Raw genomic sequence first — 27,768 nt, forward strand, 5'->3', positions numbered from 1 at the left:
GGAGCACCGGGTACCGTTTCAGTATGGTGTTCCAGAGGGCCCACCCACCCGCCCGCCGTCCTTACCTGTATTTGAGCTCTGCGGCTCTTCTGCGCGCAGAGCGTACGGGGCCTGTGCGACACTCCACCAAGCAGCTGGAGCGTCACGGAGGCGTCGTGGAGCGTTGCAGGAGGTAAGGACGCATGGCACACTGCGCACAATGGGATCCGGAAGTCACCACTGCAGATGAAGGATACTGCAAAATCCCCATTCCCTCCCCACTCCTGAGGGAAGGTTACTGCAAAATCCCCATTCCCTCCCCACCCCACTAACCTGCTTTCCAGCTCCGTTCTCCTGTTCAGGGCAACAAAAGAAGATCAGCCTATTTGCCAGTTCTCCGAACTACTCAAAATGTCTGCTACCAGTTCTCCAGAACTGGTCAGAACTGGCTGAATACCACCTCTGATGTTGCCTAATTAGACGTTACAAATAATGAAACAGATACAAGAGCAATATGTAGGTCTCTTGCTTTTTCATGGGAGGAAATGACCAGTAGCAAATCTTCTGAACTTCAGACACGCATCAACCCAAGAATGTGAGAAGAACACAGTTCAATTAGTGACCGTTCGAAGTTACAATGTCACTGGAAAAAAAAGAAGACTTATGACCGTTTTTCACAGTAACGACCTTTGCAGCATCCCCATGGTCATGCGATCAAAATTCAGACACTTGGCAACTGGTTCATATTTATGACCGTCGCTGCGTCCCAAGTGACGCTGTGATCTCCTTTTGCAAGCTTCTGACAAGCAAAGTCAATGGGGAAGCCAGATTCGCTTAACAATCGGGTGACTACCTTATCAACTGCAGGGATTCCCTGAACACCTGTGGCAAGAAATGCCCTAAAATGGGGCAACACTCACTTAAATTCTCACTTAGCAACATACATTTTGGGCTCAGTTAGGGAGGTACATTGAGGACTACCTGTATGCAAAGTTCTAAACTGAGGGAAAACAGGCCAAAAGGTGAGCCAGACTTAATTTTTGTTCACAGACTTCTTCTTTCCGCTCCTTTCATTGAACTTGCATAGTTTAAAACCGTGATGGCGAACCTATGGCACGCGTAGCCCTATCTGGCAGCACGCGAGCTGTCAGCTCTAGCACGCATGCGCCAGTGGTGGGTTGCAAGCGGTATGCCCCAGTACGGGCATACCGGAGCCTGCCCAGAGCACCGGGTACCATTCCGGTACGATACTCCGGAGGGCCCACCCGCCCGAACTCCTTACCTGTACATTTGGCACTTCCGTGCATGTGCATGGCGCATACAGCGCTTGTGCGATGCTCCGCCAAGCAGCTGGAGCATCGTGGAAGCTTGTGGAGGCATCGCTGGCAGGTACAACATATGCATGCTCCATCCGCGCACTGTGCATGTCCATGTAGATGACGCTGGGCCCGTACTGGTTGGAACGGGATCCGGAACCCACCACTGGCATGCTCAACTGATTTTCAGCCTTCTGGAGGGTCAGGAGAGGCAGGTTTTGCCCTCCCCAGGCTTCAGAAAGCCTCCGGAGCCTGGGCAGGGTGAAAACGGGCTCCCTCGCACCCCCGGAAGCTGGAAATGGAACGTTTCTGAACTTCCAGTTGGCCTGTTGGATCTGTTTTTTGCCCTCCCCAGACTCCAGAGTCTTTCCTGGAGCTTGGGGAGAGCGAAAAGGGCATCCCCTGACCCCCTGGAGGAAATACCAAACTCAGCCTGAAGGCGAGTAGTGTGGCGCACATGGGGGGAGGAGCATAGGGAGGGGGGGTTGTGCACACATGTGCTTGTGGGGATGCGCTTTGCATTATGGGTGCAAATCTTGGACTTTGAAAAAGCAGGATATAAAGAGTACAGTATTGATTCTTCCAAAATTTAATGGTGGAGAATAATCCTGAGTAAACCATGGACAGGCAAGAAAATAAAACAAAGGATCATCAAACACACCAACTTAAGACCTCTCACTCACAGTTATTCTATTTTGCATGCGCCCTCGCATTTTTGGCATCCAGAAGTTTAGCCGTCACTGGTTTAAACTATAGGCCAGTGTTTTTAAAACCTTGGCAACTTTTAAAACGTGTGGACTTCAACTCCCAGCATTCCACAGTCAGCATGAGAGTGGAAGTCCACACATCGTAAAATTGCTTAGATTACAAAAACACTGCTACTGCCCCAGACACCTCAAAAAACCAATCCCTGTAGTCTTCGACGTACGACCACAACTGAGCCCAAAATTGCTGTTGCTAAGTGAAACCCTTGTTAAGTGAATTTTGCCCCATTGTAAGGTTTTCCTTGCCATGCTTATTAAGTGAATGACTGCAGTTCTTAAGTTATTCACACAGTTGTTAAGTGAATCTGGCTTCCCCACTGACTTTGCTTGTCAGAAGGCCGCAAAAACGGATCAAGTGACCCCAGGACATTGCAACGGGCATAAATACCAGCCAGTTGCCAAGGGCCTGAATTTTGATCACCTGACCATGGGAATACTGCAATGGTTGTCAGTGTGAAAAACCGTACAATTGTAACAGTGGTATTCAGCTGGTTCTGACCAGTTCTGGAGAACCAGTAGCGGAAATTTTGAGTAGTTTGGAGAACCGGTAAATACCATCTCTGGCTGGCCCCGCCCCATCTATTCTCTGTGTCCTGAGTCCCAGCTGATTGGGAGGGAACGGGCATTTTGCAGTAACTTTCCCCTGGAGTGTGGAGGGAATGGAGATTTTGCAGTATCCTTCCCCTGCCACGCCCACCAAGCCACACCCTGCCCACCAAGCCATGCCCACAGAACCTGTAGCAAAAAATGTTGAATCCCACCACTGATTGTAACTTTGAAGGGTCACTAAATGAGCTGTTGTAAATTGAGAACTACTGGTATTTTATCTGCTGAAGATTTCTCTATAGCTGGAAGGCTGGGCACCTTCCTGTATCAACAGTTTGGGTGAAGAAAAGCTGTTAGGAATGTAAGCTAACGGTTGGGTCAGCAATATATAAGCCAGGAGAGTAGTACTGTTTCTTTAAGTACTGCTCTAATGGGATTGGTTGCTGTTACCTCAAGCAGCCATAAGATGGAGCCAGAATGACTGCTAGCTCTGTGTTTGTTAGATGCTGATCAGTGGATACTGCTTGTAGATGTATTGTGAGTTACTGTGAGTTTTGCTACTGTTAGCGACTTTGTGTGCTGAACTGATTATATGATACTGGACTGTGTTCGATGGATCAATCCTTAACTGAGAACATTGATAACTGACTGACTGAAATGTGTGTAAATTGAACTCTGAATACTTCTATTTTCTACATAAGTAAAATACTATTACTTTTACTATTCAGTGTCCCTGAATGCTGGTTTGTGCGTGTTCTTCCACACCACTCTCATTACGCTTCTCCGCACACTCGCTCTCCTAATGGGGAGCTTACCTAACAAAAGCCACTGTCATTCATATCGTCCATCATCTATGCCAATTAACAATTGGTCTCAGACAGCACAGACAGCACACATGGCTTCCACAAAACTAGGCTTAACATAACCATGGTTTATTCAAGCTCTGTCATATTTATGGAACCCCAAACTAAACCCAAATGGAGGATTCAATATGGTTGTAATGGAAAGTAGTGTGTGAATACATAAAATGTTTCCAAACGAATAGAAATGCTTCAAATCTATACATATACCTATATTTAAACCTAACTCCTGCGGTTGGGAAAATAAGATTTTTTTTTTATTAAAAAGCTTTTTATTAAACACACATTAAAACATTGAACACGGTGTAACCGTCCCGGCAATGTCTTTGTCATACATATTGGAATATAAAGGTAAATATTATAACCACTCTTCTCATTTACAATTGGTCTATTCCAGGGGTGTCCAAACTTGGCAACTTTAAGACTTGTGGACTTCAACTCCCAGAATTCCCCAACCAGCTGCTGGGGAATTCTGGGAGTTGAAGTCCACAAGTCTTAAAGTTGCCAAGTTTGGACACCCCTGGTCTATTCAGTATTTACAAATATAAGGATATCCTATTTCCATCCATGTTGCTTTGTTCTTGTCGTACATTTTCCCTGTTATGAATTCATACATAATTCTAATCTCCATTCTATAAACGAGAAAATAACATATTTTTTTTCCTGAACAATCGGGGACCTACTGTATCTCTCCTCTGTTTTCACAAAGGGGACATTTCCAGCTTGAACAGCTAAAAAACAAATCTGATCAATTCCCCCCTCCCTTTGGAAGGAGTTGCAATGCCAAATTAAAGACCCCCTCCTCTCTTCCCTGCTCTTAAGATGGGTTTGAAACTTGACTTTTCAAACATGCAGAAAGTATTTTACATTCCGTGGAATCCTCTATGTTATTTTTATTTTACCTTGGGGGCCACCTGGCAACTCCTTTCTGACATTAGTAAGGAAGGGAGTAGAAGAGGGTGGGTCGAGCAAGATAGGGGGCGTGGGGGGGTGGGCGGCGGGAGGAGAATGAATGTTCCTCTTTGCTGATGTGTCTGGATTTCTCCCCCCACCCACTTTCCCCCTTCCTCTCCTTTTTTTTTTCCTTCCCCCGCTTCCCACCTTCTAGCCTCAACTGGGTGTCTCCTTTCTCTTCCCCTGCTGCTCCTTCAGCGCCGAGAGAGAGCAGCCGCTGCAGAGGAGCGGGGGATAAAAGAAGAAGAAGAAGAAGAAAAGAAGAAGAAAAACTTTCGGGGGAAAGTTTCCCTTGAAAACGCCGCTGCTTCTTCTGCGCTGCTGCTGCTCGTGCTTGGCCAGCGCTGCGCGCGTCTGCTTTTCCGCGAAGGTCCTTTTCCTTGCAGGCAAGTCCTCCTATTTCCCATTGAACTTTTAAAGAACAATACCCCAAGTTCCAAAAGTCAGTCAGTCTCTCTCTCTCTCTCTCTCTCTCTCTCTCTCTCTCTCTCTCTCTCTCCCTCCCTCCCTCCCTCCCTCCCTCTCTCTCTCTCTCTCTCTCAAAAAAACCCCAACAACACTCCTTTTCTTCTTTTTGGGCATTGCACATGTGTTTTGTATGAGTCTCTCTGTGTGTATAAATAGCGGCGGATAATAAGATTTTCCTTTCCTTTCTTCCTTCCGTCTTCCTTCCCTCCCCTTTCCTCTCCTTTCCTTTCTTCCTTCCCTCTTCCTTCCCTCTTCCTTCCCTTCTCTTCCTTCCTTCCTTCTTCTTTCCAATCCCTCTTCCTTCCCTCTTCCTTCCCTTTCTTTTCCTTTCCTTCCTTCCTTCCTTCCTTCCTTCCTTCCTTCCTTCCTTCCTTCCTTCCTTCCTTCTTCTTTCCAATCCCTCTTCTTTCCCTCTTCCTTCCCTTTCCTTCCTTCCTTCCCTCTTCCTTCCCTTCCCTTTCTTTTCCTTTCCTCTTCTCTCCTTTCTTCCTTCCCTCTTCCTTCCTTTCCTTTCCTTTCCTTTCCTTCCTTCTTCCTTTCCTTTCCTTTCCTCTCCTTCCTTCCTTCCTTCCTTCCTTCCTTCCTTCCTTCCTTCTTCCTTCCTTTCCTTTAATTCCCTCTTCCTTCCTTCCCTTCCCTTCCCTTTCCTTCCCTTTCCTCTCCTCTCCTCTTCTCTCCTCTCCTTTCCCCAACCATGCGTTACATCAAAGTAGTCTGGCAGGGCAAAGCGCTTCATGAAACATTCAATATTGATCATGAGAGAGAGAGAGAGAGAGAGAGAGAGAGAGAGAGGGAGGGAGGAAGGGAGGGAGAGGGAGGAAGGAAGGGAGGGAGAGAGAGGAGCCTCGCTTGCCTGTGGGCTGGATGATTTTGCTTTTTTCTTTTTTTCTTTTTGTTAAGCACGTTTATCTTTCTTTGCGTTCATTCGGGAGACACGCATGGTATGTGACGTGTGCGCGCGCTTTGGTCTTTGGTTATTCCCCCCTGGGGATACCGCAGGATTTGCCTTTAATTTTCCGGTTGGAAAGGTTGCCCGCTTGGCTGATCCCTTGAATCCTGTTCTGTCTTCTCCCCCTATGCTCACCAGTGAAGTACAGGTAGTCCTCGACTTACAGCAGTTTGTTTAGTGACCGTTCAAAGGTTCAACGGCACTGAAAAAAGTGGCCTCGGAAGGTTTTTCACGTTTTAGCAATCCCCGTGGTCATGTGATCAAAATTTGGACGCTTGGCAGCTGACTCATATTTATGACGGGCTGCAGTGTCCCGGGGTCACGTGATCCCCTTCTGCAGTCTTCTGGCCAACAAAGTTGAGGAGGAAGCCCAACAACTGACTAACTGAACAACTGCAGGGATCCACTTAAGATTTGTGGCAAGAAAGGTCGTAAAATGGGACAGATGTCTGACTTACCAATGGAAAGGTTGGGCTAAATTGTGGGAGGACTGCCTGTAATCACAAAGGAGAGTGTCACTGAGCATGTCCAGAGAGCCAGTTGTCTGTCATTACGATTCTCAGGGCTTTGAGCTGGAGCTGTCTCTCTCTGCATGTCTCTTTCGAAGTTCAGGAATTCATCTCTGAAGTAGGTGTGCACCAGTGGTGGGTTTCAATTTTTTTAGAACCTCTTCTATAGGTGTGGCCTGCTTTGTGGGAGTGGCTTGCTGGCAATGTGACTGCGTGGGAGTGGCTTGCCAGCCATGTGACTGGGTGAGAGTGGCTTGGCAGTCATGTGACTGGGTGGGCGTGGCCAACTTGTAAAATGTGGTGAAACTCACTTAACAACGCTCTTGCTTAGCAACCAAAATGTTGACTCAGAAACTCTGGCATTTGAAGCAGTCTTAAAGCTGTCAGGTTACAAGACCCTTGCACCCCTAACCCTTTAGAAAAAAAACCCAGGGATGTTCAAACTTGACAGCTTTAATACTTTAAGGTTAGGTAGGACTCTTAGAGGTGGTTGGTGCGATTGGTGAGCCAGTCAATCATTGAGCAGTGGGCGGGGCAAGCGTGGTGCAGACGGGCGGGGGAGGGAGCTGGAACCGGTACTAAAAGGCACGGTAGATTTGTGGAACCTCTTCTATAAAAGAGGTTAGAACTGGCAGGAACCCACCCCTGGTGTGCAGGAACAATGGAATCAAGAGCCAAAGGTGCTTTTTCAAGAGGCAACCGGACTTTCTGGTTTTTCTTTGAAGACGTTTCGCTTCTCATCTGAGAAGCTTCTTCACTTCTGAATGAATGGTGGGGAATGGGGGCGGGGTTTATACTCCTTGCAGACAGCTGGTCATTTGCATGCTTTTAGTGAATCGTTAAGGTCACCTGGAGCAGGGGTGGATTGCTGCCGGCATTACCGCCGGCTCCGCCTGTGTGCGCATTTGCATCTAAAAAGGTCTGCGCATGCGCACAACATTAGAAAAGAGGGAAAAACAACATTTTTGCAACGAAGATGGTTCCGCGCCTGCGCAGAAACAAAAATCAAGATGGCGCCTAGAACCGGTTCAGGTGCGTGGCAGGTTGAATTGCTACCTACTCGGCTGAACCGGGCCAAACCGGTAGGAACCTGCCTCTGACCTGGAAGTTTATCTGTGCCATCAGAGTCATTTGAGTGGTTCAAATGGGTGTGGAGCCTTTTTGGAACTGCAGAAAAGACCGTATTGCAGACTGGATAGATGATGTCGTCTGATGAGAGAGAGGGCTTGTTCAATTTTGACATAGATGGCCTCTTTGACCCCTCTTCCAAACTAGCGGTCCTCTCTATCCGAAATGTGGACTTTGCTGTCTTGCAAAAAGTGGCCTGTGCATTATTATTTTTAAAAAAATAGTATTTATTACATTTTCCAACATTTGAAAGACAAAACACAAAACACAAATTTACACTTGTAACAGTTTTTCCATATCGGTATCCATATTTTTCGTAACAATCCTATTTACCAAAAATCCTATTTCTATATCATTATCCTAAGTTATATTGTTATTTAGATGCTCTCTCTACATTTATACATTTGCCCTTTATGCCTTAAGTTTTACGTTTACGCTCAAGCCAGGAATACCATCTATTCCAAATTTGATAGTACTCGGTGTTGTGGCCCAGCAGCGGCCGGTTGAGCTGTTGGTGAACTCTGACAGCTCAGACCATTATGGGACTGCTCTGGAGGATGAGGAAGACTCTGGAGGGTGTTTGGAGTCAGAGCAGGAACTAGAGAGGCCTGTTGGCCACCAGGTGGCATCTGAGTCAGGGAGCAGTGAGGAGGAACAGAGGGAGGTTGTCCCTGATGTGTGTATGCGTAGAATTGGTAGGAGAAAGGAACAGCTGTGGAGAAGATGTCATAGAAGGAAGTAAGGACAGCTGGCTAAGGGTGTGGCCCCTCCCAAAGAGTTTATAGATGGAGCGACAGGAGGGGAATCTTTGCAGGAAACAACAGTCCATTATACGAGCTGTTGAGAAAGCATTCTGTAAGTTTAATCTTGGGTTCTTGAAGATAACTTTTTAGGCTCCTAGCCAAGGGACTATGTAATTGGTTGTGGCAGACAGCCAAGCCTGTGTCTGCATATTCATTGGAATCATGGGACTCACGGGACAGAACACTCGGTTTCTTCCCACTCCTTCATTTCCATAGACAGTCTATCCATTTCTGCACATTCATAGAGTAGAATCGTACTAGCACGGAACTGGAAACAAACACATTACCCTCACCTCTACCCCTAGACCTGATTATAAGAAGGCCTGTGTCTTTTAAATGCAGATGGACTGCTGAATCAAGTCTAGATGGCTTTGTTCTCCTATGTTCCCCACCATCCAGTTGAAGGAGCTTCTTGGATGAGAAGCAAAACGTCTTCCAAGGAAAACCAGAAAGTCCAGTTGCCTCTTGAAAAAAAAATCAGTTTTGGGACCTGGATGACTGAGAATCTCCACAGACGTTTAGAAATGAAGTCAAGAGTTTCCTGTCAACTCCCTCTCTCTTCGAAATCTGGCTAAGATTTGACCCTTTACTATGTCTTTTTCTGTTAGAGATATGGGTGGCTTCCTTGAGAGGACAATAAGCACTCAAATGAGGTCCCACAGTCCAGCTGTGCCCCGTGTCCCTTGGAAACACCCATTAGCCAATCATGTCTTAGCTACATCTGTGGTTGGTGGGATTATTTGGGCTCAGTTTATTGTACAGGCAGTCCTCGACTTACGACCACAATTGAGTCCCTAATTTCTGTGGCTAAGCAGGATGGTCATTGAGCGGATTTTGCCCCATTTTGTGACCTTTCCATGCCCCAGGTGTTAAGGGAACCCCTTCAGTTATTACATGAGTAACACGGTTGTTAAGTGGCTTCACCCTTGACTTTGCTTGTCAGAAGGTTGCAAAAGGGTTTGTGTGTGTCACATGACCTGGGGACGTTACGACTGTCATAAATAAGAGTCAGTTGTCAAGTGTCTGAATTTTGAACATTGGGCACTATCTAATAAAATGAAATGCAATGGTGAAAAAGGTAAGGTTCTACATTTAGGCAAGAAAAATGAACTGCACAGGTACAGTATAGGTGGTATCTTGCTCAACAATAACTGTGAAAGGGATCTTGGAGTCCTAGTGGACAACCATTTAAATATGAGCCAGCCGTATGCAGCCGCTGCCAAAAAAGCCAACACAATTCTAGGCTGCATCAACAGAGGGATAGAATCAAGATCACATGAAGTGTTAATACCACTTTATAATGCCTTGGTAAGGCCACACTTGGAATACTGCATTCAGTTTTGGACGCCATGATGTAGAAAAGATGTGGAGACTCTAGAAAGAGTGCAGAGAAGAGCAACAAAGAGGATTAGGGGACTGGAGGCTAAAACATATGAAGAATGGTTGCAGGAATTTGATATGTCTAGTTTAATAGAATAGAAAGAAGGACTAGGGGAGACATGATAGCAGTGTTCCAATATCTCAGGGGCCATAAGGAAGAGGGAGTCAAACTATTCTCTAAAGCACCTGAGGGTAGAACAAGAAGCAATGGGTGGAAACTAATCAAGGAGAGAAGCAACTTAGAACTGAGGAGAAATTTCCTGACAGTTAGAACAATTAATCAGTGGAACAGCTTGCCTCCAGAAGTTGTGAATGCCCCAACACTGGAAGTCTTTAAGAAGATGTTGGATAACCATTTGTCTGGAACGGTATAGGGTTTCCTGCCTAGGCAAGGGGTTGGACTAGAAGATCTTCAAGGTCCCTTCCAACTCTGCTATTGTATTTATTTGCATTTGATCATGTGATCACGGGGAAGGCTGCACCGGTCATGTGAAAAACAGACATATGTCCCTTTTTTCCAGTGCTGCTGTAAATTCAAACGGTCACTAAACAAATGGTTGTAAGTCGAGGACTAGCTATACCAGTGGTGGAGCTGAGCTGGGGTGATGCCGCGTGTGGCATGCATGCCATAGGTTTGCCATCATGGAGCTATACAAATCTGACAAAGGAAGCTCGTTGAATATATCAAGATTGAGAGCGTCCTGTAAGCAGGGCCTGAGCATGGTTCTACTTTTTCCAGGGCGGACCAGCAATTCTACGAGCTCCTTTCCAGCACATCTGCTTAGTCCCAGAGAGAGAGAGAGACTTCTGGTGCAGAATTACACTGCAATACAACCACGTGTGATCAGTGCACAAGCTGCTTTGACATTGCCCATGGAAGGATTTTTTTTTTTTTTGCTAAGTCATAATGTGATTTGTGTAGTTTTGGCTCAGTGGTTTGAGAACTCAGCCCTTGAGATTCATACGTAGCAGCATCCCTCTTGCCTTCTTTGATCCTCCCATGCCGAACTGCTGTTCTCGATTTAGGACTTAGCCTCAAGGGTGAAATCCTCCAAGTTCGTCTCCCTTCACTAACCGGTAGGGACGATTGTCCCTGGGTCTGTGAACCGGTAGGAAGAAAAAGCTTCTGAGGATCGCGCAGCTCACAGCTGATCCGTGCGATTGTTGGAACCTTTTCTCACTTTTTAAAGAATTTTTAAAACCGCTTCCTCTCAATGTGGGAATCTGTATTAAAACCTCCACCATAGGTTCACATTCCGCCCGAATATATTCCAGGGAGGGGAGTCCATTATCTTTCTTGGGGATTGGTCCCACTCTTGAATTGCTATTGGTCAAGCATTTTTCCTGACATTTGTGAGAATTTGTTTTCCGGCGATTTGTTTATTTATTCTGTGCTAGGAGGAGGTAGTGTCTGCATTTGCCTCCATGAAGATTATGGAAATTGTGACTTAGCTCCTGAGCACCAAAGGAACTGCATGGCTGAGTAAACTTCTTTCAAAGGATGGGTAGAGGGCTAACAAGAGTGGGGGGAAAGGTCTAGAGAAAAAATGCTAATCATCAATCATGTGCTACCAAGTCAGCATCTGTTCTTAAGGAATACACTGATAAAGCTTTCTTCAGGAGGATCTGTCCTCAACCTGGGCCTTCTGGTTTTCCAATGGTCCACTCATCACCATTGTACTAGATCCATCCACATAGCTCCTGGTTCATCCTGTTCTTTTTCCTTCCACCTTTCCCAGCATTCATTCATTCATTCATTCATTCATTCACTCACTCATTCACACTCACTCATTCCATCATTCATTCACTCACTCATTCACTCATTCATTCATTCATTCATTCATTTACTTTATTCATTCATTCACTCATTCATTCATACTCACTCATTCACTTACTCACTCATTCATTCATGTACTCACTTATTCATTCACTCATTCATTCACACTCACTCACTCACTCACTCACTCATTCATTCATTCATTATTTTAATAAAAAAAACTTAAGGTGGTGAACATATCTAATATTCCTTCCTCCTCCTATTTTCCCCACAGCAAGACGTCCCTGAGGGGGGGGGGTTGGGCTGAGAGAAAGTGTCTGGCCCAAGATCACCCAGCTAAACTTCATTCCTAGACTTTGTAGTCTCCTGCTGATCAGCCCTAAGTCACTTAGCCGGCTTTCATACCTAAAAGATAGAGGACATCTCTCCATCCAAGAGTTCTTAAAAGAGTGTGAACATGAAATCAATGACATCTAAGCACAAATATGTAACTTGCATTTCAGCAAAGACCTAATGCCAGAAACTTGGAAAATGCCCAGTATTTTTTAAAAGGGTGAGCAAGGACATTATAGGCCTAGGAATTTAATGTCTATTTGAGGGATATTTGTATAAGCGTAATCAAAGGGGGGGAAAAAACCCCCATGGCTTTAAATATTCTTTAAAGATATACAGGTAGTCCTGGTCCTTTGATTGGTTGCTTAGCAACCTTTCGAAGTTACGACAGACACAAAAAGGGGACTTAGGACCTGGATCCAAACTTCTACAGTTGGGACCACTCCAAAGTCACACGACCGAACTTTGGGCGTTTGGCAACACACCTGCGGAGTCAGACAGTGAGGACTGCAAAACAACTTTTAAAAACAATTATTCCTGGTTTGTTAAGAAAATTATTATTTTGCAACCTCTTTCCCAGGATTCCAGGACAATCCCTTTAGCTTTGGTAAGAATCTTGCTTCCTAGGCCTTTTCCCTGAAGTTCTCATCCTTTCCTTACACATTTCCAGGTGTGTTGATGCTATATGTAAATCATGGGAAGAATGGACACCCATCAATCAAAAGCCCTGAACTGGTTCCTCTTAAGCTTCATAGCTGTGTCTCTTCAACTGAGTGATCCTGTCTTAAGTCAAGGTAAGCATGGCAATTATTTTGTGAGGAGACTCGGGGGTTCAAAAAAGGATTCCCGTTTTCTTTTTTTTAGAAACCTTGAATGTTTATTTAGAGTCATTTAGATGTTAAATCTAAGCCTTTTCCCTTCAATCTTTCCAGAGGTGGTATTCAGCCAGTTCAGACAGGTTTGCCCAAACCGTTAGCGGCAGAGGTGGTATTCAGCAGGTTCTGACCAGTTCTGGAGAACCGGTAGCGAAAATTTTGAGTAGTTCAGAGAACTGGTAAATACCACCTCTGAATGGCCCGGCCCCATCTATTCTCTGCCTCCAGAGTCCCAGCTGATCGGGAGGGAATGGGGATTTTGCAGTTACCTTCCCCTGGAGTGTGGAAGCAATGGAGATTTTACTGTATTCTTCCCCTGCCACGCCCACCAAGCTATACATGCATGGAAGGTGTGTTTGCATGCACAATCACTCACATTTGTGAATCAGTGGTAAACCTATGTGAATCCCATCACTGAATCTTCCCCATATCAGGGTTTTTTTTCCAGTGAGTCCTCTCTTCTCATCTGGTGGCTGAAGCGTTTGAGCTTCAGCTCAAAAACCCTTGGAGGCTTTGTTAGTTTAATGTGGGGACAGAGATGGGTGGAAGAGAAAGAGAACTCATATGCAATCCATCCCATTCAGTAAACTTACATTGCTTCTTTTTTTGAGCCTAAGGCAAACCAATACAATTTGTAACATGCCATTGTGTCAAACTAAGTTCAGTTCCCTGCTTGTTACGGCACTGGACAAACAGCAGAAATCAATTTGTACAAAAGAATATGCGATGCAGCCTTTGATGTGACGAGTCCTCAATCGTGCAGATTTGAATACAGGTCTTTTGCAGACATGCTGATCTTTGGCAAATTGTGGAAAGGTCCATCGAGCGTATTGTGTAATTCCCAAAATACTTTGTATGCAGTTCTCGAGTTATAGCCATAAGTGAGTTGTGCAGTTATGCTTGTAACTCCTAATGGCTGTTAAATGAACCATCTGTCTGAACCCGATTTTATGACCTCTTTTTGCGGTGGTTGTAAAATGAACATGATAGTTTAAAGCGAATGCTGTGTTGTTAAGTAAACACTGAGGGCGTCAAGGGGGCCCATTGCTTGCTATGGGTCAGATTTTGCTAGAAACTAGAACGAATTGCTGGTTTATGACAACAATGTTGTGCTCAGGTGACTGTCAGGTACTGCAAACGGCCATAAATGCAGTCACATGATAACTGTGTGTGCGTGCGTATACGTGTGTGTGTACATCCTGAGCATTGGAACTTTGAAACCAGTTGTAAGCCAAGGACCATCTGTATATGCAAACTCAGCATTATACGTGCAGGTATACAGATGGGCAGGAATTGCTGGATGATGGAGTCTATGCCTCTATACTTTTGAGGATTCATTACCAGGAAACCATGATAGTTAGACAGATGTATGATTGTTTTATTGATCATAGTTGTCTTCTGCTTCTCAGAGCAAAAGATCAACCATCCCAAATCTGGTACTCTTCAGATGGTTAGGATAAAGATCTCCACTTATCCCAGCCAGCGTAGAATAGTTATACTTGCTGAAAATGATCCAACTCTAATGAAACTTATCTGGAGGGCAAGAAAGATTAGCTTTGCTCTGTCCTAAGTGACATTCTGCTTTTAGGCTAGGGAATCTCTAACAACTTTAATTGCTTGAAATTTCAGGCATTCCAGCCAAATAGCTCCTTTCATACTATTAATTCAATACATACCCAGCATCATCGCTTTCTTTTGAAAATCATGGTATGTCCTGAAGCCTTGTGAAACCTAGAATATACTTACTTCATGCGGCTATAAATCATCTCTAGTGTCTTCCTCACAAGAAACCTAAAAAGTTTAAAATATTTACTTTGTATAACTCCTGCCAACCACCAGTGGGTTTCACATTTTGTTACCACCAGTTTGCCACATGCGTGCCTCTCACTTTGCAGGCGCATGCATCACTTCCGCGCATGCGCCTGGCCTTCCACACATGCATTTTGCTCGCACGCACACCTTCCGGGCAAGTGCCCAGGCTCAAAAACATGCCTTTAATAGGATGGCATAGAGCCGGGGGCGGGGGGGACGGACGGACGACCCACGATTTCCGCTACCGCTTCAGGTGAACTGGTCCAAACTGGCTAAATACCACCTCTGCTGCCCACATATCTAACAAAGAAGTTATATGAACAAAGCATATGGCTCAGCTTCGCTTTAATATCTAATTTTCTCTGCTCCTTTGTCATTTGGTGTATAGAGTTTGTTTGGGGGAATCAATAATCCATTTTTTGAGAGGTATATATACTATCATTTATTATAATATACCGTATTTTTCAGAGTATAAGACGCACCAAGGTTTTGAAGAGGCAAATTAAAAAAAAAGTTTTTGCACTCTGCAAACCTCCCCAAAACGGCCCATTTTTCAAAAACAAAAAGGGCATGGATAGCCTTTAGGAGGTTCGTAGTGTTCCTGTGGGGTGAAAGGGCCCCAAAACGATAAAAAACGGTCCATTGGGCCTGTTTTTTGCCAAAAAAAGGCATGGATAGCCTTTAAGAGGCTTATAGAGTGCTCCTGGGGGCGGCAGAAGGGGCAAAGTTGAGCAAAAAATGGGGCGTTTTTCACTCATTTCTGCCTTCCCCAGCCCCCAGGAGCTCTCTGAAAGCTTCCTAGAGCAGGGGTGTCCAAACTTGGGAACTTTAAGACTTGTGGACTTCAACTCCCAGAATTCCCCAGCTGGCTGGGGAATTCTGGGAGTTGAAGTCCACAAGTCTTAAAGTTCCCAAGTTTGGACACCCCTGTCATAGAGGCTCTGCATGGCCATTTTGGTGAAGGGGGCGGGGTTTCAGGAGGCAAAAAATGCTGTATTCAGTGTATAAGACTCACCAGATTTTCAGCCTCTTTTTGAGGAAAAAGGTGCGTCTTATACTCCGAAAAATATGGTAATATCATTTTAGAAGTTCATATCATATGACACTTTGGATGTTTGTTATCCTTGGCTTTGTCTAAAAATGTATGATGAATTGGAATGCCTGTAGGTTCTGCATTTTTTAATGAAACATGATAAGCCATATTAATATTAACCGTTTTTTTAAAAAACATTCCCTTTCAGTGGCTCCACCATCAAGATTAAGATATACTGTTATTGGTTCTGACAGTATTCAGATTTCATGGAAAGCCCCCAAAGGGAGGTTTGATGGATATAAACTTCTCATCACTCCTAGTTCAGGTAAGGAGAATTGGGGAAGGGATTTTTCCACCTGAATACCAATTTTTTATTTATTTATTTGTTTAGTTTGTCAAACATGTACGAGATAACAGGTCTAAGTATAAACATGGACATGAACACAGGAAATGGGTACGAATAAATGGGGACAATAGGACAGGGACGGTAGGCACGCTGGTGTGCTTATGCACGCCCCCTTACAGACCTCTTAGGAATGGGGTGAGGTCCGTGCTAGAAAGTTTAAAGTTAAAGTTTTAGGGGTTTGAGGATGTAACAACAGAGTCGGGTAGAGCATTCCAGGCATTGACCACTCTGTTGCTGAAGTCATATTTTCTGCAATCGAGTTTGGAGCGGTTTACCTTGAGTTTGTATCTATTGTTTCCCTGTGTATTATTGCAGTTGAAGCTGAAGTCATCATTGACAGGTAGGATGTTGTAGCAGACAATTTTGTGTACTACGCTTAGGTCAAACCTTAATTGGCGTAGTTCTAGGATATCCAAGCCCAAAATTTCAAGCCTTGGTAGCATAAGGTATTCTACAGTATTGTGAGCAGAGGAGTGGAGTACTCTTCTCTTGAAATACCTCTGAACTCGCTTGACTGTATTAATGTCTGAAATACAGTGTGGATTCCAGGCAGATGAGCTGTATTCAAGGATTGGTCCAGCAAAAGTTTTGTATGCCCTTGTTTGCAATACAATGTTACCGGAGAAGAAGCTTTGCAAAATTAGGTTAACAACTCTTAATGCCTTTTTGGCAATGCTGTGTGCTCTGGGCTTAGATCGTTTGAGATGAGTACTCCTAGATTTCTTGCAGAGTGAGGGCCATCTATGAAGTCGTATATGCCCAGCTTGGGTTTGGTGTTCTGATTTTTGTTGCCAATGTGTAAGACAGAGCATTTGTTGGTCGAGATTTGGAATTGCCAATTGTTCAACCATTCTGACACATAGTCAAGGTCATTTTGTTCACACCTGGCGTAAGCGCATTCTTCAAGGAGGGAACAAAACACAACACACACACACACACACACACACACATTGTCTTACACATCCATTGAACCGGGGTGTATGTCAGAGAAGGAGTGGCGGAATCTGGGGGTGGAGTTAAAAGAGGGATCAGCCTAGAATCCGTACGAAGCCACAAGTGGACTAAGTCAAACTTCCCTTGAATTCTGTTGACCCTTATCTAACCCAAAACAAGTGTTTACCATTAGCTGAGAAGATTCTCGTGCATTAGTATCCATAATCCCTTGTGGGGTGGAGTCTGGGCAACTGAAAGAGCTGAGTGCTTATTGGCTGGATGCTCCTCCTGTCGCCAATTCAGCAGATATATTCTCAATGCGCCCAGAAAGAGATAAATACCTGCCGTTACCTAGGATCGAACTCACAGCCTCCTGATTGTGAGGCGAGAGCTTCACCTCTAGGCCACCACACCACTCATTCCTGTGTATAGCATGATTAGCAATAAATCAGTTTAGTTAGACCTTCGTGTGTGGATCTGTTTTTTCTCACCTGAAAATATATTGGCTATTGCAACTGAATGCAACTTGGCGTGAGGGTAACAAGATAGTTTGAGAATAAATCTTTGGGGCTTCCCAACATTTCTTAGAAATGACAAGGCCTACCTTTTATTTTTGTGCGAACAGCACTTTCTATTGTTACTATTTTTCATCTATCTTTCCAATTTTACTCGGATCCACTGCTTTGGCTGAAGCATCTTAAGCTTAAAGTATACAGGTAACCCTCGAGTTATGACTGACCTGGAAAAGGGAACTTATGGCCCAGATCTGAAGTTTTGATAGTTACATGACTACACTTTGGGTGTTCAGCAACGTAGCTGGATTTACAGCCATTTGCTGTTCCCCGCAGTTACGCGACTGTGTTTTACAACAGCTTTGCTGAAAAGCAACGCTCCCATCTGGTTGTTAGCAAAACCACACCATCGCAAACAATGGGTTTCCATAATGTCCATCACGTTAGCTTAGTGCCCCCCATGTTCGCTTAATGACTACTGCAAAAAAAAAGGTCACAAAATTGGGTTGGTAACACGATGGACCTATTTTACAACTTTTAAGACTTATGACCATAGTGGACAGGATCAGGGGTGGATTCCACCATCTGTTACTGCCGGTTCGTTCAGGGATGTGCTTCGAGTGCGTGCACGCTGGGATACAGCAGTCAGAGCCACACCAAAAAGTGCAGGTAGTCCTTATGACTGGAACTGAACCCAAAAATATATGTTGCTGTGAGACATTTATTTTCACCCCATTTTACGCCCTTTCTTGCCATAGTTGTTAAGTGAATCACTGCAGGGGTTAAGTTAGTAATATGGTTGTTAACTGAATCTGAGTTTGCTTGTTAGAAGGTTGCAAAAAGTGATTGCATGACCCTGGGACACTGCAATTGTCATAAATATAAGCTGGTTGCCAAGTGTCTGAATTTTGATCACATGACCATGGGAATGGGGTGGGATTCAAAAATTTTAGCAACAGGTTTTCTGCCCGGTTACTGGGTGAACTTGGCCATGGTGGGCATGGCCTACTCAGCCTCCTGGACCATGGCAGGGGGGGTGCTTTTGCCCTCCTCAGGCTCTGGAAGTTTTCCTCGAACTTCCTGGAGTGCGAAAATGGCCTCCCCTGGACTCCAGAGGCTCTCCGGAGGCCGGAAATGTGCCCGTTTTTGGACTTCTGGAACTTCTGGGAGGCCCATTTTTTTTGCCTTCCCCAGGCTTTGGAGGGCTTCCTCAAACATCCGGGAGGGTGAAAATGGCCTCCCCCAGACTCCGAAGGCCCTCCAGAAGCTCTCCAGAGGCCAGAAATACCCCGTTTCTGGACTTCCAGAACTTCTGGGAGGCCCATTTTTCGCCATCCCAGAGCTTCCGCACGGGCCCTGCACTTACCTGGCATCCAAAACGGGTCACATGGAGACTCCTGGGAGGGGAGGGACGGGTGGGGCCAGCCAGTCCTTGGAACTACAGGTTCGGCGATCCAGATGTAAAATTAGCATCCGGTTCACCCAAACCGATCCGAACAGGCTGAATCCCACCCCTGCTGCAACAGTGATAAATCACTTTTTCAGTGCCATTGTAACTTTGAACAGTCACTCAGTGAACTGTTGTACGTTGAGGACTACCTGTATTGCTCATCTGTTCTTCTGAAGGTGACAGGAGAAAGTTATGAAAAGCGTGGGTAATTTAATTATTATAATAAATGCCTCTAATTATTCTTCTAGCTAGTTTACCAGAGCATCACCCAATTTCTGAAGAGTAGCACCCAAAACATCAATGAGAGAGGAACAGCACAGCGCAGACCGAAACATTTGTTTTATCGTCTCCCTCTCTTCTTATTGACAATGAAGAATTTACTTTTCCATCAGCACAGGGATGAACTATGAGGTCCTTGGTGCACTCTGAACTTTCTTGCAGACATTTTATTACCCGACTAGGTAATATCATCAGTGCTTGGGGAAGGAAACGCACATGTTCCAGCAGCACGAAGCCGAGTCCTCGTCCCGATAAACCCCTTTTATTTAATTTACAGTGATTTCCTCTCCAGCAAAGTCTTTCCTCTGCCACAGTCTTTCAAGATAGTTCACAATTACCGACCTTTATCAGGCTTGGAGAGTGGCCAAGCCGATATCTTTCAGACGCCGCAATACTTGGTAAGAATGCAGGAATGAACTAATTGTCTCCTGCAAACTCCACTCCCCTTTTGCTCCTCTTTTATTCCCTAGGGGAGGGGCCATTCACCATCCACCTGTGGCCTTACTCCCAAGTCAACTCTTGTTCCTTGGCTATTCCCTTCGTCTTCGCATGCGCACACTGGGAACAGGCTCCAGCTGTTCGTCTGCCTCACTGATGTCTGACTCCAAAGGCAGCTGATAACTGTCAGATGGCTCTGGCCCCCTCTCTGCCTCCGACACAGAGCCCCTGTCCGAGCCTTCCCCAGTCTCCAGGGCTGGACCATGTTCCTCCCCAACCTCCTCCCTATCCGAATCTGCTGCCAGCTCTGCTGGCTGCTGGTGGGCCACAATAGCACAGAGCTTTCATGGAACAAGGAGAGTATTTCCCCATCAGGTGTATCATTGAATAAATCCTGTGCATAGGAAACAGATGGCCGGTGGTGGGAAGTGCTTTTCTTAATTGAAAAATCTTTTTCAAAAAAGTCAGCAGCCCAAAACTGATCTTCCAGGTAATCCTTGTCTCACCCGTGAAGATGACCTACCTAATCCATTTTTTATTCAGCTCTGTTGTGTGGAGTCTGCTTTTCTTCAGTGACCAAAACTGTCTCCTTCTGATGCAATGATTAAAAGATGTTTGGTTATTAATGAGATTTTGGTTTCCGTGAGCTCAGGGGACAAATAAAGCAGATGGAAGTAATAAAACAGTTACAACAGAAAAGCTGGAACAGATTAGAAGACAACAACCAAAAGAAACACTTTGGAAAATGTACTGTACAATAAAAGTCTGCATATGGACTATCATTACCCATTTTAATATTACACTCACTTTTTTAATAGGTTCTGGTGCATCTCGACTGAAATGCGTTGAAGATTTCCCCCCTCCCTCCAAACCCCAAACTAAGAAAATATTTTTAGCTGTTTTCTCTAGATACAGAATTGTTTCCTGCACATTTTAGAAACTTCGGCAAGTTTCTAAAAGAATCCTGCATGGATTTTGTAGCGGATGCCTAGCAAAGCTCTCAGTTGTGGCTTATTCAGCAAATCGTAGTTAAGAAAACAACGGCTAAACTCAATCACTATAAATATTTCAGAAAAATGCAACACGTAGTAAGCCCTTTGAGTACCGTACACTTACAGTTTTTATTCTGGTGCCTTAAATTGTGGTTGTATGCTATTAAAATATGTTTTATTATTCTTGGAGTGTTTTGATATTTTATATTGTTTTTAATTGCATGCAAACTGCCCAGACTCATGAATTTGAGATGGGAGGCTAGATAAATTGATGTAATAAATAAAAAAAATATACACTGTTCTGGGATTACAGGATGAAGTGCTGCTTACAAAATAAACAAATCCTTCCAAGTACAAATGGAAGGATCATGTTTGAACTCACCCCTAAGAGATCTTGTTCTTCGTGTGTTATGTTTCTACATGAAATTACTAATTTGTAGGGAAGTGGTCCCAAAGTGAGATATACTGCTCTAACCTTTGCAGAATAGCTATTTTATTTGACTTTCTTTTTACTTTACATTTCCTTTCCTTCCTTCTCTTCTCTTCTTTTCATTCTTCTCATTTTTTTTGCCTCTCATTTCACTGTCAAGCGACTCTGGGTGACCGATGCCTTAATACTGTGATGGTGTACCTATGGCACGCATGCCATAGGTGGCATGCACACCCCTCTCTGTGGGCATGCCAGCCACCACCCCAGCCCTGCTCCACCGCGCATGTGTGGGGTGCATGCAGAGGACATGCATGTGCATGCATGGTGGTGTGGGGTGCAGGCGCAGGGGGCGCTCGCATTGCATTTTGAGCCCTCGTGCAGCACCCCCGTGTCCCATTTTGGCTTCCAGGTTGGTGCAGGAGGCCTTCCAGGCCCAAAACGGAGCACAGGGACACTGTGCAAGGGCCCCCTTACTCCATTTTGGGCCTGGAAAACCTCCTGCACCAACCTGGAAGCCAAAAATGGGTGAAGGGGTGGAGCACATGTGCGGGGGAGCATGGGGGGGATCATATGCAGGGGTGGGGAGAACGGGGGACAGTTGTATGTACATTGCATAATGGGTGTGGGCGTGGGTTCCTTTTAGGATCGTTGGCCTGCCACACACTCTATTATTTTACTATGCTTTTTCATTAGTGGGGAATTGGGAGGGGGAATAGTAAGGAGTAGAATGTGGTGTTGTCAAAATAAAAAATCCCTTTCTAGAAACCAAGGTCATCTTTTGTTCTCTACACCTCTGATCCTGACCGGAACTGGATGGGTGGAAATGCCAGCGTGGCAGAGGAAGATTGGACCATGTGATGGACTTGTGGGTGTGGGGGAAAGATCATGAACTTTCAACTGGGTGGGAAACCCGGGAAGTTTTCAGATTCAGGTTTTCCACAGATGTACCAACATGTCTCTCTGAATAAATTGGAACTTTGGGGAAAGCTCTGCCTTGGACTCTGATTTAATTTTGGATGATATTTGGAACGCTGACAGGGTGTATGCGCGCTTTCGTCGTGCAATGACAAAAAAATTAGCCATCACTGCCCTGATAGATGTTATCTCTTGATGAGCCTGTCTGCACTTGGAAGCTAAGCAGGGTTAAGCCTGGTTAATATTTGTATGGGAGACCACTTGATGAGCCTGTCTGCGCTTGGAAGCTAAGCAGGGTTAAGCCTGGTTAATATTTGTATGGGAGACCACTTGGGACCCCAGAGTACAGACTACACTGGAAAATTTTTACAAAAATCAGCCTGGAAGAAAGAAATCTCAACCTATTTCCTGGGTTGTTAGAAAGGAAGCTAATAGATGTGTCAGTTAAGTCACCAGAAATTGAACTTTGGCTTGAAGGTGCCTTTACTTTAGTGGCCTTATAGGCAGAAATCCCAATGCTCAGGCATGTTTGCATAGTTGCCTGCAACCATAAATGATTAAGGGGAGGTAATTCCCCATGTAGAAACATGACCGAAAGCTCGATCATGTCAGGGTACGCCAAAGGAGTGACTCTGTGCAATGATTGTATTTCATTAGACGCCCACTTAAATATCCTAGCCAGGTCCTTTCAAGACTTCCCTTAGGAATTTAAGGAGGAAGCATAAGAAAGAAGTCCAAGAAACCTTTCTTAGGGAGGGCTGCAGAACTGGACTAGAAATGAGGGAATAATTAGAATTTGGCAACTTCAGAGCTTTATCTTGCGCATGTAAGTAAATAGATTATACTCAATATTGTTATAATGAAATGGAAAGTGCAATGCTGATCGTGTTTCTCTTTTGCAGGAGGGAAGACCAATGAGCTGACGCTTCAGAACAACGCAAACAAGGCAATTATTCAAGGCCTTATCCCCGATCAGAGTTACATCATTCAGATAGTGGCCTTTGCTCAAGATCAGGAGAGCAAAGCTGCGCAAGGCCACTTCCGAAGTATGTCCTCTCTTTCTGTCTGTCTGCATCACAAGACTGGGCTTATACGGGTATGGCAGGGGTCGGCAACTTTAAACACTCAAAGAACCACAAATGTCCTAACAGGAAGCTCCCCCCCCCCACACGTTCAATTCTGGAGCCGACTGGAAGTCCGGTTCTCCCACCATAGAGTCGTCTCCTAGTGCGGCGTCCCTTTTCCTCTACCTGTCCTAACTGAAAGCCCTATCAATTATGGAGTCAACTGGCAACAGAGAGCCGGAGCAGAGGGATGAAAGAGCCATATGTGGCTCCAGAGCCACGAGTTCAGGGGTGAAATCCAGCAGGTTCTGACAGGTTCTGGAGAACTAGTAGTGGAAATTTTGAGTGGTTTGGAGAACCGTCAAATGCCACCTCTGGCTGGCCCCAAAGTGAGGTGGGGATGGAGATTTTGCAGTATCCTTCCCCTGGAGTGGGTGGGAATGGAGATTTTGCAGTATCCTTCCCCTGCCATGCCCTCCAAGCCACGCCCTCCAAGCCACGCCCACAGAACCAATGTTTTTTTAAAAATGTGAATGTGCGCGGGTTGCTGACCCCTGGGCTAGGGGGACCATATCTCCCGGTTGGCCTGGGACAAGTTCCACTTTATCCCTTTCCTCCTACCATCCCATCCCCTTTAACATGTTTCCTGGACCCATAGCTCATAGAAACCTTCATCCAATATCTGGAATATATATATTTTAGAGTCCCAATCTCTTCCATTCCCCCTCAGCTTTCAATAGACTTGTATCTGAAACCTGCCTGAAAGAATAATAATAAATTTGACAAGTGGGAAGGGCCAGAGAAGAGTTCGGTATTATTCTTAATAATAATATTACTCATGAAGCAATGCTAATATTGGTAGTCTTACAGGCAGTCTTCATCCTTTTCTAATCTCTGTATATGCACACGACGTGTTCCTCATGGAACCCATTTCCTGCTAGGCCTGGCTTGTAAGGCCTCAGGCAATGTCCAGCTTCTTCCTTCTGATGGTCAGTTTGCATGTCTTGACCTTCAGCTTTCCCTGAGCCATCGGTCTCAGCTAGTTCTCCATCTTTCAACACAAGAGTTTCTCATGAATGCGTGCCGCAGGATAATGTTGCAGGATCCAATCTGGGTCGGTCACTGGGACCAGAGGTTGAGTTTTCTGAGCTTTCGGACTTGTGTTGGAGCCCATCCTCAGGGAACTTCTCTCTAACACATTCTTTTAGAGAGAAGTTCCCTGAGGATGGGTTTCAGCATGAGTCTGAAAGCTTGACCAACCCAGATTGGTTCTTACAAGAGTTTCTTTGGACAATAAATTATACAGCCTCTTTATATGAGGAAGCTATGCATTTCTAGGGTGTTCATAGGAGGATGACCTGGTTTTCCTTGGGTTTATACAAAGGAGTCTAGAAGCTAGAATTTGAAAGTCTTCAAAGAGATTCTCTTTGGAGAATCTCTGGAGATTCTCAGTCATCCAGGTCTTGCTTGATCCCAAAGGTGCTTTTTTCAAGAGGCAACTGGACTTTCTGGTTTTTCTTTGAAGACTTTTCACTTCTCATCCAGCTTTATCCAAGGAACTCTGAAGAAGCTTCTTGGATGACAAGCGAAATGTCTTCAGAGAAAAACCAGAAAGTCCAGTTGCCTCTTGAAAAAAGCATCTTTGGGACTAGGATTTGAAATTAAACAAGAGAATGTATAGATAGACATTGGGCTGTTATTCTGTCCATTACTGTGAAATGATTTTATGGAAGATTGTTTGTTTATTGGACATTTCACTTTTAGATGTTTCTACCCAAGGCAATGCACATTATTGCTCCCACTTCCTATTTTTCCCTCAACAACAATCCTGTGAGGAGGGTTGGACTAAGTGAACAGCCACAGTCACCCAGCTGGCTTCTGTTCCTAAGGAGGCCTAGAACTCCCAATCACCTGGTTTCTGACCAGTACCTTAACCACTACTACTTTTATCACCAATTCTTCCATCATAGACGGAAGAGCTAATTTGGTGTAGCCAGTGGTGGGATTCAAATTTTTTTACTACCAGTTCTGTCGACGTGGCTTGGTGGGCATGGTGTGGCTTGGTGGGCGTGGCAGGGGAAGGATACTATAAAATCTCCATTCCCTCCCCACTCCAGGGGAAGGTTACTGCAAAATCCCCATTCCCTCCCAATCAGCTGGGACTCTGGAGGCAGAGAATAGATGGGGGTGGAGCCAGTCAGAGGGGCTATTTACCGGTTCTCCAAACTACTCAAAATTTCCGCTACCGGTTCTCTAGAACTAGTCAGAACCTGCTGAATCCCACCTCTGGGTGTAGCCCAGCCCATTTCATAGGATTGTTGTGGGAAAAATAGCAGGAAGAAGGAATATTAGATATGTTTATCACCTTGAATTATTTATAAAAATTATAAAGGCAGAATAAAAAAAATTAAACACAAAGTTCCATTTAGAATATAGCCATTGCTTTGTATTCAAATATATTTTCTATTTGAAGTTGGCTCAAGGATTCCTTAAATTAGATGAAAATTTTTAAATAAGCAAATTAACTAGTAAAGCCTCTTGTTAAATACATATAAGTTTCCAAGAACTATAAATGGAATAGACAGCGTATAGTTTAAAAACAAATAGGTTTCAGCATTGGAAAAGCCATTTTCCTAATTAATTTTCTGGGGAAAATTGGCAAATCCATACTTTTTTTTTTCTAGGAATATTATTGTTTTTATCATTTGATTTATATTTAACCCTAATGGTTAAATATATGTTTTCTGTTATAGCTGTGCTTTGATGTTCTGAAAGCCAACAATTATGTTATATATGTACATATGTAGAGACAGACAGACATATGGCTAAAATGTGTTTAAATATTAGTAGCTTGAGTTGGTAACTGGGCTGTTGGTTTGAGCTCCGAGCACTTTGTGATCATATGATTCACAAATGCAGTGATCAACTTAACGAACATGGAAACGAGGTTGCAAGATAGAGTAGAGTAGAGTAGAATAGAATAGAATAACAGAGTTGGAAGGGACCTTGGAGGTCTTCTAGTCCAACCCCCTGCTTAGACAGAAAACTCTACACTACTTCAGACAAATGGTTATTCAATCACTTCTTTAAAACTTACAGTGTTGGAGCATTTACAACTTCTGGAGGCTAGTTGTTCCATTGATTAATTATTTTAACTGTCAGGAAATTTCTCCTTAGTTCTAGGTTGCTTCTAGTTCTAGATCAGATGTGACTTACTTGACAATCTTGCTTAGCAATGGAAACTCTGAACTTAATTCTGGTTGTAATTTAAGGACTACCTGCATAAGCATGGCCATGAGAAGCTAATTTGATTTTTAGAGATAACAAGTCATTACCCTGTTGTTGCTTTTTAGACTAATTGCACTTCTTGTTTTTCAGTTAAGGATCTGGAGAAAAAGAAGGACACTTTGGGCAAACCCAAACCGAAAGATGTGAAGCCTGCTGTGCCAACAGAGGATACAGAATTGATACCCTTTCCAAAACCAGAAGGTGAGAATTTATTAAAAGACTTAATTGGGGTGATTTAATTGTGACATTTTTGCCCTTAATCGCTTCTGTGTTGTGATTGTCTTGGATTTGTCTTTCTGTACTCATTCAATTTCATGAAAGTGAATTTGCTTTTAGAAAGCCTTTCAGAGATGGGAATTTCATAACAACATTTCGGGTGGACTTAGTAAGTTTTTTTTGTCCTAATTAAGTTAGGGGGCTATTAAAGTTGTACAAACTTGTCTCTCATTATTCAGTGGATCCCCCTTGCAGCTTCCTATTTTCCTTTAAAACACAGGTAGAGAATTTATGAGTAAATTTCTCCATGCCACTTTTTTGAAGAATAAGGTGAGGAGTCTCCTGTTCTTGAAGAAATTGTTGAAGAATTTCTCGTTCCTCAGGAGAAGATTTGAAGAAATTGTCCTGAAAATTTCTTGGACTGTATGTGTGATGGCCTGCAAATTTAAGATGACAAAATTATAGAGATGGATAATCTAGTTCTTACTGCAGGATGATGGCCGAGATCAGTGCTTCCCAGCCTTGTCAACTTTAAGAAGATGATGCTGGCTGGGAAATTCTGGGAGTTGAAGTCCAGACATCTTAAAGTTGACAAGGTTGGGAAAGAATTACCTGGACAGCAGAAGTTGTTGAGGTTGAAAAACATATGTCCTAAACCAATGGTAGGTAGAGGAAAAAGGATGCCACACTAGGAGGAAACTCTATGGTGGGGGAACCGGACTTCCGGTCAGCTTCAGAATTGAACGGAGGGCTTCTGGTTAGGGCCTTTGTGGCTCTTTGAGTGTTTAAGGTTGCTGACCCCTCATCTAAGTACAAATCAGGCTGGTTCTGCTTAGCTTCTGAGATCAGCCAAGGTTTGTTAGGGGCTTCCACCTGCTGAGCCACGCAAAACTAAATTAAGCTTTCCTGAAAGCTTGTTTTCCCTTCTTTGGTAATAGGATCCTGCTTACAGAGATGATAGGCATCTAATGAAGTTAAGACATTCCCATCTTAATGCTTTATGGATGGGCTGACTTTGTCAGGTGCAAAGAAGCAGGATCACACAAAAATCCCAGTTCAGAAAATTTATTGTTGAAGCATATGCACAAGAATCTAGTCAACTAACAATCAACTCTACATTCGCATTAATGTCTGTAAAGATCCTCAGTCCTTCAGGTCAGGGTTGTCCAAAAGGTACTTTTTCAGGAGGCAACTAGATTTTTTTGTTTTTGTCTTCATTTTGAAGACGTTTTGCTGCTCATCCAAGAAGCGTCTTCGGCTCTGGCAGGATAGTGAGGAATGGAAGGATTTATATTCCTTGCAGACGGCTGGTCATTTGCATTCTTTTAGTGGGTCACTTGGAGGTTTATCTGTGTCCTC

General features: G+C 44.2%; 1 protein-coding gene across 3 annotated transcripts in view; it reads left to right on the forward strand.

Annotated features, from left to right (window-relative positions):
- The first annotated feature begins 4,348 nt into the window (after nucleotides 1–4,348).
- The window catches only part of COL14A1 (collagen type XIV alpha 1 chain), a 158,658-nt gene continuing 135,238 nt past the window's right edge, over nucleotides 4,349–27,768 (forward strand). For 2 of the 3 annotated variants that reach the window (XM_081950574.1, XM_081950572.1), the window contains exons 1-5: nucleotides 4,509–4,805; nucleotides 12,437–12,560; nucleotides 15,695–15,811; nucleotides 22,744–22,887; nucleotides 26,284–26,394. In XM_081950574.1, coding sequence (XP_081806700.1) covers nucleotides 12,461–12,560; nucleotides 15,695–15,811; nucleotides 22,744–22,887; nucleotides 26,284–26,394 — 472 coding nt within the window. In that variant the 5' untranslated portion in view covers nucleotides 4,509–4,805; nucleotides 12,437–12,460. Of the gene's footprint in view, nucleotides 4,403–4,508; nucleotides 4,806–12,436; nucleotides 12,561–15,694; nucleotides 15,812–22,743; nucleotides 22,888–26,283; nucleotides 26,395–27,768 lie in introns of those variants that run through there. The other variant, XM_081950573.1, reaches the window with a different exon arrangement.

The sequence above is a fragment of the Natrix helvetica genome, assembly GCF_964273705.1.
Source record: "Natrix helvetica genome assembly, chromosome: 4".
NCBI classification, from domain to species: domain Eukaryota; kingdom Metazoa; phylum Chordata; class Lepidosauria; order Squamata; family Natricidae; genus Natrix; species Natrix helvetica.